Source organism: Salvelinus alpinus, chromosome 6, assembly GCF_045679555.1.
Source record: "Salvelinus alpinus chromosome 6, SLU_Salpinus.1, whole genome shotgun sequence".
Taxonomy (NCBI): Eukaryota; Metazoa; Chordata; class Actinopteri; order Salmoniformes; family Salmonidae; genus Salvelinus; species Salvelinus alpinus.
This window is the reverse complement of record NC_092091.1, coordinates 79,463,293-79,477,643: the sequence shown is the minus strand read 5'-3', so window position 1 is coordinate 79,477,643 and position 14,351 is coordinate 79,463,293. Positions and strand designations below refer to the sequence as shown.

The 14,351-nt window shown below is 51.1% G+C and overlaps 1 protein-coding gene across 6 annotated transcripts in view; it reads right to left on the bottom strand.

Moving 5' to 3' along the window:
- LOC139579434 (LIM and calponin homology domains-containing protein 1-like) overlaps positions 1 to 14,351 on the bottom strand; it is a 132,648-nt gene that overhangs the window by 106,096 nt on the left and 12,201 nt on the right. For all 6 annotated transcript variants that reach the window (XM_071408099.1, XM_071408100.1, XM_071408102.1 and 3 more), the window contains exons 4-6: positions 8,355 to 8,461; positions 3,046 to 3,076; positions 2,319 to 2,429 (exon numbers count right to left, since the gene is read on the bottom strand). In XM_071408099.1, the coding sequence (XP_071264200.1) occupies positions 2,319 to 2,429; positions 3,046 to 3,076; positions 8,355 to 8,461 (249 nt within the window). The remainder of the gene's footprint in view (positions 1 to 2,318; positions 2,430 to 3,045; positions 3,077 to 8,354; positions 8,462 to 14,351) is intronic.

The following is a 14,351-nucleotide window of genomic DNA, read 5'->3' as shown; positions in this document are numbered from 1 at the left end:
GTTCCTAGACCAGTTAACCCACTGTTCCTAGACCAGTTAACCCACTGTTCCTAGACCAGTTAACCCACTGTTCCTAGACCAGTTAACCCACTGTTCCTAGACCAGTTAACCCACTGTTCCTAGACCAGTTAACCCACTGTTCCTAGACCAGTTAACCCACTGTTCCTAGACCAGTTAACCCACTGTTCCTAGACCAGTTAACCCACTGTTCCTAGACCAGTTAACCCACTGTTCCTAGACCAGTTAACCCACTGTTCCTAGACCAGTTAACCCACTGTTCCTAGACCAGTTAACCCACTGTTCCTAGTCCAGTTAACCCACTGTTCCTAGACCAGTTAACCCACTGTTCCTAGACCAGTTAACCCACTGTTCCTAGACCAGTTAACCCACTGTTCCTAGACCAGTTAACCCACTGTTCCTAGACCAGTTAACCCACTGTTCCTAGACCAGTTAACCCACTGTTCCTAGACCAGTTAACCCACTGTTCCTAGACCAGTTAACCCACTGTTCCTAGACCAGTTAACCCACTGTTCCTAGACCAGTTAACCCACTGTTCCTAGACCAGTTAACCCACTGTTCCTAGACCAGTTAACCCACTGTTCCTAGACCAGTTAACCCACTGTTCCTAGACCAGTTAACCCACTGTTCCTAGACCAGTTAACCCACTGTTCCTAGACCAGTTAACCCACTGTTCCTAGACCAGTTAACCCACTGTTCCTAGACCAGTTAACCCACTGTTCCTAGACCAGTTAACCCACTGTTCCTAGACCAGTTAACCCACTGTTCCTAGACCAGTTAACCCACTGTTCCTAGACCAGTTAACCCACTGTTCCTAGACCAGTTAACCCACTGTTCCTAGACCAGTTAACCCACTGTTCCTAGACCAGTTAACCCACTGTTCCTAGACCAGTTAACCCACTGTTCCTAGACCAGTTAACCCACTGTTCCTAGACCAGTTAACCCACTGTTCCTAGACCAGTTAACCCACTGTTCCTAGACCAGTTAACCCACTGTTCCTAGACCAGTTAACCCACTGTTCCTAGACCAGTTAACCCACTGTTCCTAGACCAGTTAACCCACTGTTCCTAGACCAGTTAACCCACTGTTCCTAGACCAGTTAACCCACTGTTCCTAGACCAGTTAACCCACTGTTCCTAGACCAGTTAACCCACTGTTCCTAGACCAGTTAACCCACTGTTCCTAGACCAGTTAACCCACTGTTCCTAGACCAGTTAACCCACTGTTCCTAGACCAGTTAACCCACTGTTCCTAGACCAGTTAACCCACTGTTCCTAGACCAGTTAACCCACTGTTCCTAGACCAGTTAACCCACTGTTCCTAGACCAGTTAACCCACTGTTCCTAGACCAGTTAACCCACTGTTCCTAGACCAGTTAACCCACTGTTCCTAGGCCGTCATTGAAAATAAGAATTTGTTTTTAACTGACTTGCCTAGTTAAATAAAGGTGAAATAAAATAAATACAAATAAATGGGGGCATTGTCATGCTGAAACAGGAAAGGGCCTTCCCCAAACTGTTGCCACAAAGTTGGAAGCACAGAATTGTCTAGAATGTCATTGTAAGCTGTAGTGTTATGATTTCCCTTCACTGGAACTAACCATGAAAAACAGCCCCAGACCATTATTCCTCCTCCACCAAACTTTACAGTTGTCACTATGCATTGGGGCAGGTAACGTTCTCCTGGCATCCGCCAAACCCAGATTCCCGTTGTACTGCGAGAGAAAGCGTTTCCAATGGCTGCGAGCTCCACTCCAGTTTGGAACTCAGCAGTGTAACCGAGGACAGACGATTTTTAGTTAGTTCTGTGCGACATGTGCTTCAGCGGTCCCGTTCTGTGAGCTTGTGTGGCCTACCACTTCACGGATGAGCCGTTGTTGCTCCTAGACGTTTCATAATATTCGCTCCCTCAGCTTTGGGACACATATGGTGGAGGCATGAACGCAAAAATGGGGCAAGTGGATTATTTGGGATTCAGCCAGAGCAAGAGAGAGAGAGAGAGAGAGAGAGAGAGAGAGAGATGGAGAGAGAGAGATGGAGAGAGAGAGAGAGAAAGAGAGAGAAAGAGAGAGAAAGGGAGAGACAGAGAGATGGAGACAGAGAGATGGAGAGAGAGAGAGAGAGAGAGAGAGAGAGAGAGAGAAAGGGAGAGACAGAGAGATGGAGAGAGAGAGATGGAGAGAGAGAGAGAGAGAGAGAGAGAGAGAAAGGGAGAGACAGAGAGATGGAGAGAGAGAGATGGAGAGAGAGAGAGAGAGATGGAGAGAGAGAGAGAGACAGAGGGAGAGGTACATGTCTTACCGTTCTCATGTGTGACCGCAGTCCCTCAAACTCTCTGAGGTTTAGTACAGGGCCGTCATAGGCGGGACACATACTGGATGCTTTCCCCAGCCAGAATATTGTAATTAATACCTAGATGGGGGGATGATGTCAGAGAGAGAGAGAGAGAGAGAGAGATGTTAACACATGTTTCCCATGCCAATAAAGCCCCTTGAATTGAATTGAATTGAATTGAGAGAGAGAGAGAGAGAGAGAGAGAGAGAGAGAGAGAGCGAGAGAGACAGAGACAGACAGACAGACCTGGCTCTCAAGAGAAGGCTATGTGCAACACCGCCCACACAATGAGGTGGAAACTGAGCTGCACTTCCTAACCTCCTGCCCAATGTATGACCATATTAGAGACACATATTTCCCTCAGATTACACAGATCCACAAAGAATTAGAAAACAAACCCAATTTGCCACAAGAAAAGGGCAACCAGTGAAGAACAAACACCATTGTAAATACAACCCATATTTATGTTTATTTATTGTCCCTTTTGTACTTTAACTATTTACACATCATTACAACACTGTATATTAGACATAATATGACATTTGAAATGTCTTTGTTCTTTTGGAACTTTTGTGAATGTAATGTTTACTGTTAATTTCACTTGTGTTTATTACCTACTTCCCTTGCTTTGTTAATGTTAACGTGTTTCCCTGCCAATAAAGCTCTTTGAATTCAATTGATTTGAGATACTTACATTCTTCAGTTTCCTGCTGCATTCTGAGTCCCTGAAGAGAAAAGGAGAGTTCACTTTTAGTCGCTACAACAAATGTATGTGGAGTTTACACGCTAGCGCCCCCTACTGAGGGGGAGTTTACACGCTAGCGCCCCCTACTGAGGGGGAGTTTACACGCTAGCGCCCCCTACTGAGGGGGAGTTTACACGCTAGCGCCCCCTACTGAGGGGGAGTTTACACGCTAGCGCCCCCTACTGAGGGGGAGTTTACACGCTAGCGCCCTCTACTGAGGGGGAGTTTACACGCTAGCGCCCTCTACTGAGGGGGAGTTTACACGCTAGCGCCCCCTACTGAGGGGGAGTTTACACGCTAGCGCCCTCTACTGAGGGGGAGTTTACACGCTAGCGCCCCCTACTGAGGGGGAGTTTACACGCTAGCGCCCTCTACTGAGGGGGAGTTTACACGCTAGCGCCCCCTACTGAGGGGGAGTTTACACGCTAGCGCCCCCTACTGAGGGGGAGTTTACACGCTAGCGCCCTCTACTGAGGGGGAGTTTACACGCTAGCGCCCCCTACTGAGGGGGAGTTTACACGCTAGCGCCCCCTACTGAGGGGGAGTTTACACGCTAGCGCCCCCTACTGAGGTGGAGTTTACACGCTAGCGCCCCCTACTGAGGGGGAGTTTACACGCTAGCGCCCTCTACTGAGGGGGAGTTTACACGCTAGCGCCCCCTACTGAGGGGGAGTTTACACGCTAGCGCCCCCTACTGAGGGGGAGTTTACACGCTAGCGCCCCCTACTGAGGGGGAGTTTACACGCTAGCGCCCTCTACTGAGGGGGAGTTTACACGCTAGCGCCCTCTACTGAGGAGGAGTTTACACGCTAGCGCCCCCTACTGAGGGGGAGTTTACACGCTAGCGCCCCCTACTGAGGGGGAGTTTACACGCTAGCGCCCTCTACTGAGGGGGAGTTTACACGCTAGCGCCCTCTACTGAGGGCCAACAGACACCGTGCCCCACCTACTGAGGGCCAACAGACACCGTCCCTCACCTAATGAGGGCCAACGGACACCGTCCCTCACCTACTGAGGGCCAACAGACACCGTGCCTCACCTACTGAGGGCCAACAGACACCGTGCCTCACCTACTGAGGGCCAACAGACACCGTCCCTCACCTACTGAGGGCCAACAGACACCGTCCCTCACCTACTGAGGGCCAACAGACACTGTCCCTCACCTACTGAGGGCCAACAGACACCGTGCCTCACCTACTGAGGGCCTCACCTACTGAGGGCCTCACCTACTGAGGGCCTCACCTACTGAGGGCCACCTACTGAGGGCCAACAGACACCGTGCCTCACCTACTGAGGGCCAACAGACACCGTGCCTCACCTACCGAGGGCCAACAGACACCGTGCCTCACCTACTGAGGGCCCCACCTACTGAGGGCCAACAGACACCGTGCCCCACCTACTGAGGGCCAACAGACACCGTGCCTCACCTACAGAGGGCCAACAGACACCGTGCCTCACCTACTGAGGGCCAACGGACACCGTGCCTCACCTACTGAGGGCCAACGGACACCGTGCCTCACCTACTGAGGGCCAATGGACACCGTGCCTCACCTACTGAGGGCCAACAGACACCGTGCCTCACCTACTGAGGGCCAACAGACACCGTGCCTCACCTACTGAGGGCCAACGGACACCGTCCCTCACCTACTTAGGGCCAACAGACACCGTGCCTCACCTACTGAGGGCCAACGGACACCGTGCCTCACCTACTGAGGGCCAACGGACACCGTGCCCCACCTACTGAGGGCCAACAGACACCGTGCCTCACCTACTGAGGGCCAACGGACACCGTGCCTCACCTACTGAGGGCCAACAGACACCGTGCCTCACCTACTGAGGGCCAACAGACACCGTGCCTCACCTACTGAGGGGCAACAGACACCGTGCCTCACCTACTGAGGGCCAACGGACACCGTGCCTCACCTACTGAGGGCCAACGGACACCGTGCCTCACCTACTGAGGGGCAACAGACACCGTGCCTCACCTACTGAGGGGCAACAGACACCGTGCCTCACCTACTGAGGGCTAATGGACACCGTGCCTCACCTACTGAGGGCCAACGGACACCGTGCCTCACCTACTGAGGGCCAACAGACACCGTGCCTCACCTACTGAGGGCCAACAGACACCGTGCCTCACCTACTGAGGGGCAACAGACACCGTGCCTCACCTACTGAGGGCCAACAGACACCGTGCCTCACCTACTGAGGGCTAATGGACACCGTCCCTCACCTACTGAGGGCTAATGGACACCGTCCCTCACCTACTGAGGGCCAACAGACACCGTGCCTCACCTACTGAGGGCCAACGGACACCGTCCCTCACCTACTGAGGGCCAACGGACACCGTCCCTCACCTACTGAGGGCCAACAGACACCGTGCCTCACCTACTGAGGGCCAACGGACACCGTCCCTCACCTACTTAGGGCCAACAGACACCGTGCCTCACCTACTGAGGGCCAACGGACACCGTGCCTCACCTACTGAGGGCCAACGGACACCGTGCCCCACCTACTGAGGGCCAACGGACACCGTGCCTCACCTACTGAGGGCCAACAGACACCGTGCCTCACCTACTGAGGGCCAACAGACACCGTGTCTCACCTACTGAGGGGCAACAGACACCGTGCCTCACCTACTGAGGGCCAACGGACACCGTGCCTCACCTACTGAGGGGCAACAGACACCGTGCCTCACCTACTGAGGGGCAACAGACACCGTGCCTCACCTACTGAGGGGCAACAGACACCGTGCCTCACCTACTGAGGGCTAACGGACACCGTGCCTCACCTACTGAGGGCCAACGGACACCGTGCCTCACCTACTGAGGGCCAACAGACACCGTGCCTCACCTACTGAGGGCCAACAGACACCGTGCCTCACCTACTGAGGGGCAACAGACACCGTGCCTCACCTACTGAGGGCCAACAGACACCGTGCCTCACCTACTGAGGGCCAACAGACACCGTGCCTCACCTACTGAGGGCCAACAGACACCGTGCCTCACCTACTGAGGGGCAACAGACACCGTGCCTCACCTACTGAGGGCCAACAGACACCGTGCCTCACCTACTGAGGGCTAACGGACACCGTCCCTCACCTACTGAGGGCTAAAGGACACCGTCCCTCACCTACTGAGGGCCAACAGACACCGTGCCTCACCTACTGAGGGCCAACGGACACCGTCCCTCACCTACTGAGGGCCAACGGACACCGTCCCTCACCTACTGAGGGCCAACAGACACCGTGCCTCACCTACTGAGGGCCAACGGACACCGTCCCTCACCTACTTAGGGCCAACAGACACCGTGCCTCACCTACTGAGGGCCAACGGACACCGTGCCTCACCTACTGAGGGCCAACGGACACCGTGCCCCACCTACTGAGGGCCAACGGACACCGTGCCTCACCTACTGAGGGCCAACAGACACCGTGCCTCACCTACTGAGGGCCAACAGACACCGTGCCTCACCTACTGAGGGGCAACAGACACCGTGCCTCACCTACTGAGGGCCAACGGACACCGTGCCTCACCTACTGAGGGCCAACAGACACCGTGCCTCACCTACTGAGGGCCAACAGACACCGTGCCTCACCTACTGAGGGGCAACAGACACCGTGCCTCACCTACTGAGGGCCAACGGACACCGTGCCTCACCTACTGAGGGGCAACAGACACCGTGCCTCACCTACTGAGGGGCAACAGACACCGTGCCTCACCTACTGAGGGGCAACAGACACCGTGCCTCACCTACTGAGGGCTAATGGACACCGTGCCTCACCTACTGAGGGCCAACGGACACCGTGCCTCACCTACTGAGGGCCAACAGACACCGTGCCTCACCTACTGAGGGCCAACAGACACCGTGCCTCACCTACTGAGGGGCAACAGACACCGTGCCTCACCTACTGAGGGCCAACAGACACCGTGCCTCACCTACTGAGGGCTAATGGACACCGTCCCTCACCTACTGAGGGCTAATGGACACCGTCCCTCACCTACTGAGGGCCAACGGACACCGTGCCTCACCTACTGAGGGCCAACAGACACCGTGCCTCACCTACTGAGGGCCAACGGACACCGTGCCTAACCTACTGAGGGCCAACGGACACCGTGCCTCACCGGAAGCAGATTCATTTGCCATGTTAAGCTTCGCTAACTGGTTGTAAGTAAGATGACTAGCACGCACGAGTTGACGAAGACTGATAAGACGGGTTGGAGTTGCCCACAGTCATGTGGTTTCACCACAAATAAAAAAGACAACAACGAGACAGCCAATAGGGAGGAACCAGAGACCTGGCCGGGTGGTGTCAGAATAAAAAACCTATCCCTCAACGTATTCATTGCATGATCCTCAAAAAGTTCTACAGCTGCAACATCGAGAGCTTCCTGACTGGTTGCATCACTGCCTGGTATGGCAATTGCTCGGCCTCCGACCGCAAGGCACTACAGAGGGTAGTGCGTACGGCCCAGTACATCACTGGGGCTAAGCTTCCTGCCATACAAGACCTACACCAGGCAGTGTCAGAGGAAGGCCCTAAAAATTGTCAAAGTCCCCAGCCACCCCAGTCGTAGACTGTTCTCTCTGCTACCGCATGTCAAGCGGAGAGGAAGGGTTTCTGGAGGATAGTTCAGGCCTTGATAGGGAGAGGAAGGGTTTCTGGAGGATAGTTCAGGCCTTGATAGGGAGAGAAAAGGTTTCTGGAGGATAGTTCAGGCCTTGATAGGGAGAGGAAGGGTTTCTGGAGGATAGTTCAGGCCTTGATAGGGAGAGGAAGGGTTTCTGGAGGATAGTTCAGGCCTTGATAGGGAGAGGAAGGGTTTCTGGAGGATAGTTCAGGCCATGATAGGAGAGGAAGAGTTTCTGTAGGATAGTTCAGGCCTTGATAGGGAGAGGAAGGGTTTCTGGAGGATAGTTCAGGCCTTGATAGGAGAGGAAGGGTTTCTGGAGGATAGTTCAGGCCTTGATAGGGAGAGGAAGGGTTTCTGGAGGATAGTTCAGGCCTTGATAGGGAGAGGAAGGGTTTCTGGAGGATAGTTCAGGCCTTGATAGGGAGAGAAAAGGTTTCTGGAGGATAGTTCAGGCCTTGATAGGAGAGGAAGGGTTTCTGGAGGATAGTTCAGGCCTTGATAGTGAGAGGAAGGGTTTCTGGAGGATAGTTCAGGCCTTGATAGGGAGAGAAAAGGTTTCTGTAGGATAGTTCAGGCCTTGATAGGGGCCTAGTTATATATATATATACAGACACTCTCACTAACCTGAGGTTGGCTTGTATGGAGGTGTCCTGAAGGTCTCCTGGATTAAACAGCTGGGAACCTTTCAGACCCAACTCCTCACAGCCTCTGAGGAACACTGACAGGTTGTCCTGGGGGGGGAGGGGGGAGGGAGGTGAATGGGGAGGGAGGGGGGAGGGAGGTGGGAGGGAGGTGAATGGGGAGGGGGGAGGGAGGTGCATGGGGAGGGAGGGGGGAGGGAGGTGAATGGGGAGGGAGGGGGGAGGGAGGGAGGTGAATGGGGAGGGAGGTGAATGGGGAGGGAGGGGAATGGGGAGGGAGGGGGGAGGGAGGTGAATGGGGAGGGGGGGGTGAACAGGGAGGGGGGAGGTGAATGGGGAGGGGGGAGGGAGGGAGGGGGTAGGGGGGAGGAGGGAAAGAGAGTAGAGGTTTAGTTTATTAGTAGCATAGTAGTAGTACTGCAGTAATATAGTAGTATAATACTGACGGGTCCAGCAATAGGCATATGCAACAGTAGTAGTGTAGTATTAGTGTAGCAGTATAGCAGTAGTATTGTAGTAATATAGTAGTAAAATACTGACCAGTCCAGCGATGGGCGTAGGCAACAGTAGTAGTGTAGTATTAGTGTAGTAGTATTGTAGTAGTACCACTAGTACTGACCAGTCCAGCGAGGGGTCTAGGGCTAGGCAGTAATGTTATGATATGGGGGGGTAGATTAGTGTAGTAGTATTGTAGTAGTAACACTAGTACTGACCAGTCCAGCGAGGGGTCTAGGGCTAGGCAGTCATGTTATGATATGGGGGGTAGATTAGTGTAGTAGTATTGTAGTAGTATTGTAGTAGTACCACTAGTACTGACCAGTCCAGTGATGGGTCTAGGGCTAGGCAGTAATGTTATGATATGGGGGGTAGATTAGTGTGAGGCACATAGATAGACAACCTACTACACTTCCACACCTCATCCCCAGGGGGCAGCAGCAACCGGTTTAGGTGATGTGCTCTGGCAGGAAGCCTTGATAATTACTCAGGTGTGATGGTCAGTCCGGGACAGAGAGGAAGCCAGAAACCTCTCGGCCAGCCTTTGTTTTTTTTGTGTTAGTTCATTAACCTCTTTAGCTGGCAACGCAGTTGTGTGACTAGGGTGGGCAATCTATGTTTTCTATTTCTATGGTGGCCTGATATGGTTCCCAATCAGAGGCAGCTGTCTATCGTTGTCTCTGATTGGGCATCATATTCAGGCAGGGTTTTTCCCACCTTAGTTTGTGGGATCTTGTCTTTGTGTAGCTGCCTGTGAGCAGCCCAGAACGTCACGTTTAGTTTTCTTCTGTATTGTTTTTGGTGAGTTTTATATCTATTAAATGAGTAGAACTCTAAGTATGCTGCCATTCATTCAGCGTGACAGCAGTTTGGGTTTTGTATATATTTATTTTTGGTACCATGAACATATGAATAATTTCCTTGGACTGGACGACCAAAAGGTCCAGACAGAGAACTGAACTTGGTAAGTTTGCCGTCTCCTGGGAACATGTACAACACAGTCGTGATATGCTGCTGTCTCACATAGACACACACCTTAAAGACCAGTTAACTTCTCTAGGATAGGGGGCAGCATTTTCACGTTTGGATGAAAAGCATGCCCAAATTCAACTGCCAGCTACTCATCCCCAGAAGATAAGATATGAATATTATTAGTAGATTTGGATAGAAAACACTCAGAAGTTTCTAAAACTGTTTGAATTATGTCTGTGAGTATAACAACTTATTTAGCAGGCGAAACCCATTCAGATTTTTTGTTGTTGTTGAGGTCACTCATTTCAATGGGTTTTCATTGGGAATACAGATTTCTAATTGACCTTCTTGCAGTTCCTACCGCTTCCACTGGATGTCAACAGTCTTTAGAAATTGGTTGAGGGTTTTTCCTTTGTGTAATGAAGAAGTACGGCCATCTTAAACAAGGGTCACTCAAAGTGTCCTGTTTGTTAGACGCGCATGACTAGAAAGCTAGCTACAGTTTGTTTTAATCCTGTATTGAACACAGATCATCCCGTCTTCAATTTTATCGATTATTTACGTTAAAAAATACCTAAAGTTGTATTATAAAAGTAGTTTGAAATGTTTTGGCAAAGTTTACAGGTAACCTTTGAGATATTTTGTAGTCACGTTTCACAAGGTGGAACCGGTGTTTTTCTGGATCAAACGCACCAAATAAATTGACATTTTGGATATATATCGACGGAATTAATCGAACAAAAGGCCCATTTGTGATGTTTATGGGACATATTGGAGTGCCAACAACAGAAGCTTGTCAAAGGTAAGGCATGAATTATATTTTTATTTCTGTGTTTTGTGTCGCGCCTGCAGGGTTTAAATATGCTTCTCTCTCTTTGTTTACAATGGTGCTAACTCAGATAATAGAATCGTTTGCTTTCGCCGAAAAGCCTATTTGAATTCTGACATGTTGGCTGGATTCACAACCAGTGTAGCTTTAATTTGGTATCTTTCATGTGTGATTGTCTTATTTAATGAAAGTTTGATTTTATAGTAATTTTCATAGTAATTCATTTGAATATGGCGCTCTGCAATTTCTCAGGCCTTTTGCCAAGTGAGACAGTAGCGTCCCGCCTAAACTCAGATTTTTGGATATAAATATGAACTTTACCGAACAAAAAAGACATGTATTGTGTAACATGAAGTCCTATGAATGTCATCTGATGAAGATTATCAAAGGTTAGTGATTAATTTTATCTCTATTTCTGCTTTTTGTTACTCCTCTCTTTGGCTGGAAAAATGGCTGTGTTTTTCTGTGACTTGGCTCTGATCTAACATAATCATTTGGTGTGCTTTCGTCATAAAGCCTTTTTGAAATCGGACACTGGCTGGATTTACAACAAGTGTAGCTTTAAAATGGTGTAAAATACTTGAATTTGGCGCCCTGCAGTTTCACTGGCTGTTGACGAGGTGGGACGCTACCCTAGAGAAGTTAATAAATAAATGATTCAGACAATTGATGTATGGATGATTCATAGTGAAGGCTGGGTTCGTGCAGATAACCAACAATTTGGACGTTTGGAATGAGACTAACGTGAGGTAAATAATACATCATTAATTAGAAGACTAATTGATCATGTCAGGTTTTGGCCAAGACTGTTCGGGTTTTGGTCACTAGATGTTCCCATTGCACCTTTTTTGTACCTTTTGTTTTTCTTGCTCTAATTATTGTTTGCACCTGTAAGTCATTCCCTTGTTAGTATTTAAACCCTGTGTGTTCCTCAGTTCCTTGCTCAGTGTTTGTAAGTTAGCACCCAGCCCCAGCCCAAGCCTTGTTTTATACAGATATTTCTCTTGTTGGATTTTCCAGAGGTTCTCTGGTTTAGTTCTTGTGTATTATTTGAGTAGTCTTTTGAGGTTTGTTTTTCCCTGCTGTTTTTTACCACTTTGTGGAGTTTCTTTTGTATTTTGGAGGATTTCCATTTTGTGCCTCTTGGCTTTATTTTTGGACATTGTGGATTTAGTTTCTTTGCCTGAAGATTTTGTTCTTTAATTAAACCACCATCTCTTGTACTGCTGTGTCTGCCTCATCTTCTGGGTTCGGACGATTATTAGTGACTGTTTCTCGCACCGGGTCCTGACAGAAACACTGAGCCTCTTAATGAACCCAGAGGCAGCCAGTACCCAGGATCTTTTTTCCATGCTGTCCCACCACGAGGGAACTGTCCAACGCCACGAAGCTGCTCTGGTTCAGCAAGAGGCCTTAATGGCTAGACATTCTCAACTTCTGTCAGAGATGCTGACTTCCATAAAGCAGATTTCGGATCGACTTTCCCCGGCAACCGCTTCTGCTCCAGTTCATCCGATTCAAGTGCCCCTGGCAGTTAACCCCCTGGCTGAACCTCGTCTGCCGCCTCCCCAACGGTTCTCAGGGGATCCGAGTGTTTGTAAGGGGTTTTTCACCCAATGTTCTCTCTCCTTTGAGCTGCAACCATCGTCGTTTCCCACCGACCGGTCCAAGATAGCATATATCATCACCCTGCTGTCGGAAAAAGCCCTAGCCTGGGCTACTGCTGTGTGGGATGCCCAAAGTCCCTGCTGTGCCAGCTACTCTACCTTTGCTGAAGAATTCAAGCGAGTGTTTCAAGGTCCTACCAACGGCCCTGACTCAGCCAAACAGCTCCTGACTCTCCGCCAAGGTCGGCGCAGCGTGACGGACTATGCCATCCAGTTCCGCACTGTGGCAGCAGCAAGTGGCTGGAACAACGAGGCGCTCACAGTGTGTTTTTTGAAGGGTCTTTCTGACACCATCCAAGATGAACTGGCCACTCGGGAACCACCGGACAACCTCGAGTCCCTTATCAAGTTGGCTTCACGCATAGACCAGCGTCTGAGAGAGAGAGAACTCAACCGTAGACCGCTCACCCTAGTTCCTATCGGTTCCAGCTCCGAGTCTCCACCTTTATCCTCGCTGGCTCCACCAGAACCCATGCAGGTTGGACGCATCTCCCAGGCTGAGAGAGACCGCCGGATGAGGGAGCGATGCTGTCTATATTGCGGCAAACCGGGCCATTTCCGCTCCACGTGTCCCGGGCTCCAGGGAAACGCACTCTCCCGTGCAGGCCTGGGAGGACTGTAACGGGAAACATAACCTCCTCCCATCCATCCAACTCCCGCCTGCTCATTCCAGTTACCCTTTCCTGGGACGACCACGAGTTTTCTCTTCAAGCCTTGGTAGACTCTGGAGCCGCAGGTAACTTCATGGATGGGGTCTGGGCGAAGGAGAATGGCGTTCCTTCTGAACCTCTAAGTGACCCCATAAGGGTTACTACGTTGGATAGAAGCCCTTTGGGATCTGGACTTGTCACTCGTGCCACTACCCCCTTGCGACTTTCAGTTTCCCAACACCAGGAAGTGATGAACTTTCATCTGATCTCCTGTTCCGAGTTCCCTCTCGTCCTTGGTTATCCCTGGCTTCACAGCCATAACCCTCACATCGACTGGTCTGTGGGCACTATCAAGCAGTGGGGTCCTACGTGCCAAGCCACTTGTATCTTCCCTAGTTCCCCGAGTTCCCCTCCCGAGTCTCTAGAATCCATCGACCTGTCCCGAGTACCGAGTGTTACCATGACCTCAAACTGGTATTTAGCAAACAGAGGGCCACCAAACTACCACCCCATAGACCTTACGATTGCACCATCGACCTGTTTCCGGGGACCTGCCCTCCCAGGGGTCGGATCTTTTCCCTTTCTCCTCCCGAACGAGCTGCTATGGATACCTACATCAAGGACGCTCTGGCAGCAGGCCTCATGCGTCCATCTACCTCGCCGGCGGGAGCAGGGTTTTTCTTTGTGGCCAAGAAAGACGGTGGATTACGACCTTGCATTGACTACCGGGGACTCAATGCCATAACCGTCCGTAACCGCTACCCGCTACCCCTTATGGCCACAGCCTTTGAGCTGCTCCAGGAAGCAGTTGTCTTCACTAAGCTTGACCTGCGGAACGCATACCATCTTGTGCGGATCAAACCCGGGGACGAGTGGAAGACCGCTTTCAACACGCCTACTGGTCACTACGAATACTCGGTGATGCCCTTCAGCCTGACCAACGCCCCGGCTGTGTTCCAAGCGCTCATAAACGATGTGCTTAGGGATATGCTTAACATCTTCGTGTTTGTTTACTTGGATGACATCCTCATCTTTTCGAGCTCCCTTCAAGAACACACTAAGCATGTCAGACAAGTGCTCAAACGCCTCCTAGACAGCCATTTGTACGTTAAGCCGGAAAAGTGTGAATTCCATTCCTCTCGAGTACAATTCCTGAGATTTATAGTGGAACCCGGTCGAGTCCAGATGGACCCCAAGAAGGTAGGGGCGGTAGCGGATTGGCCCACCCCCAAGTCCGTTAAGGAAGTTCAGCGTTTCCTGGGCTTCACCAACTTTTACCGCAAGTTCATCAAGAACTTCAGCTCGGTGGCAGCCCCTCTCTCAGCTGTAACCAAGGGTGGCAACACAAGGTTTCTGTGGGGAAGAGA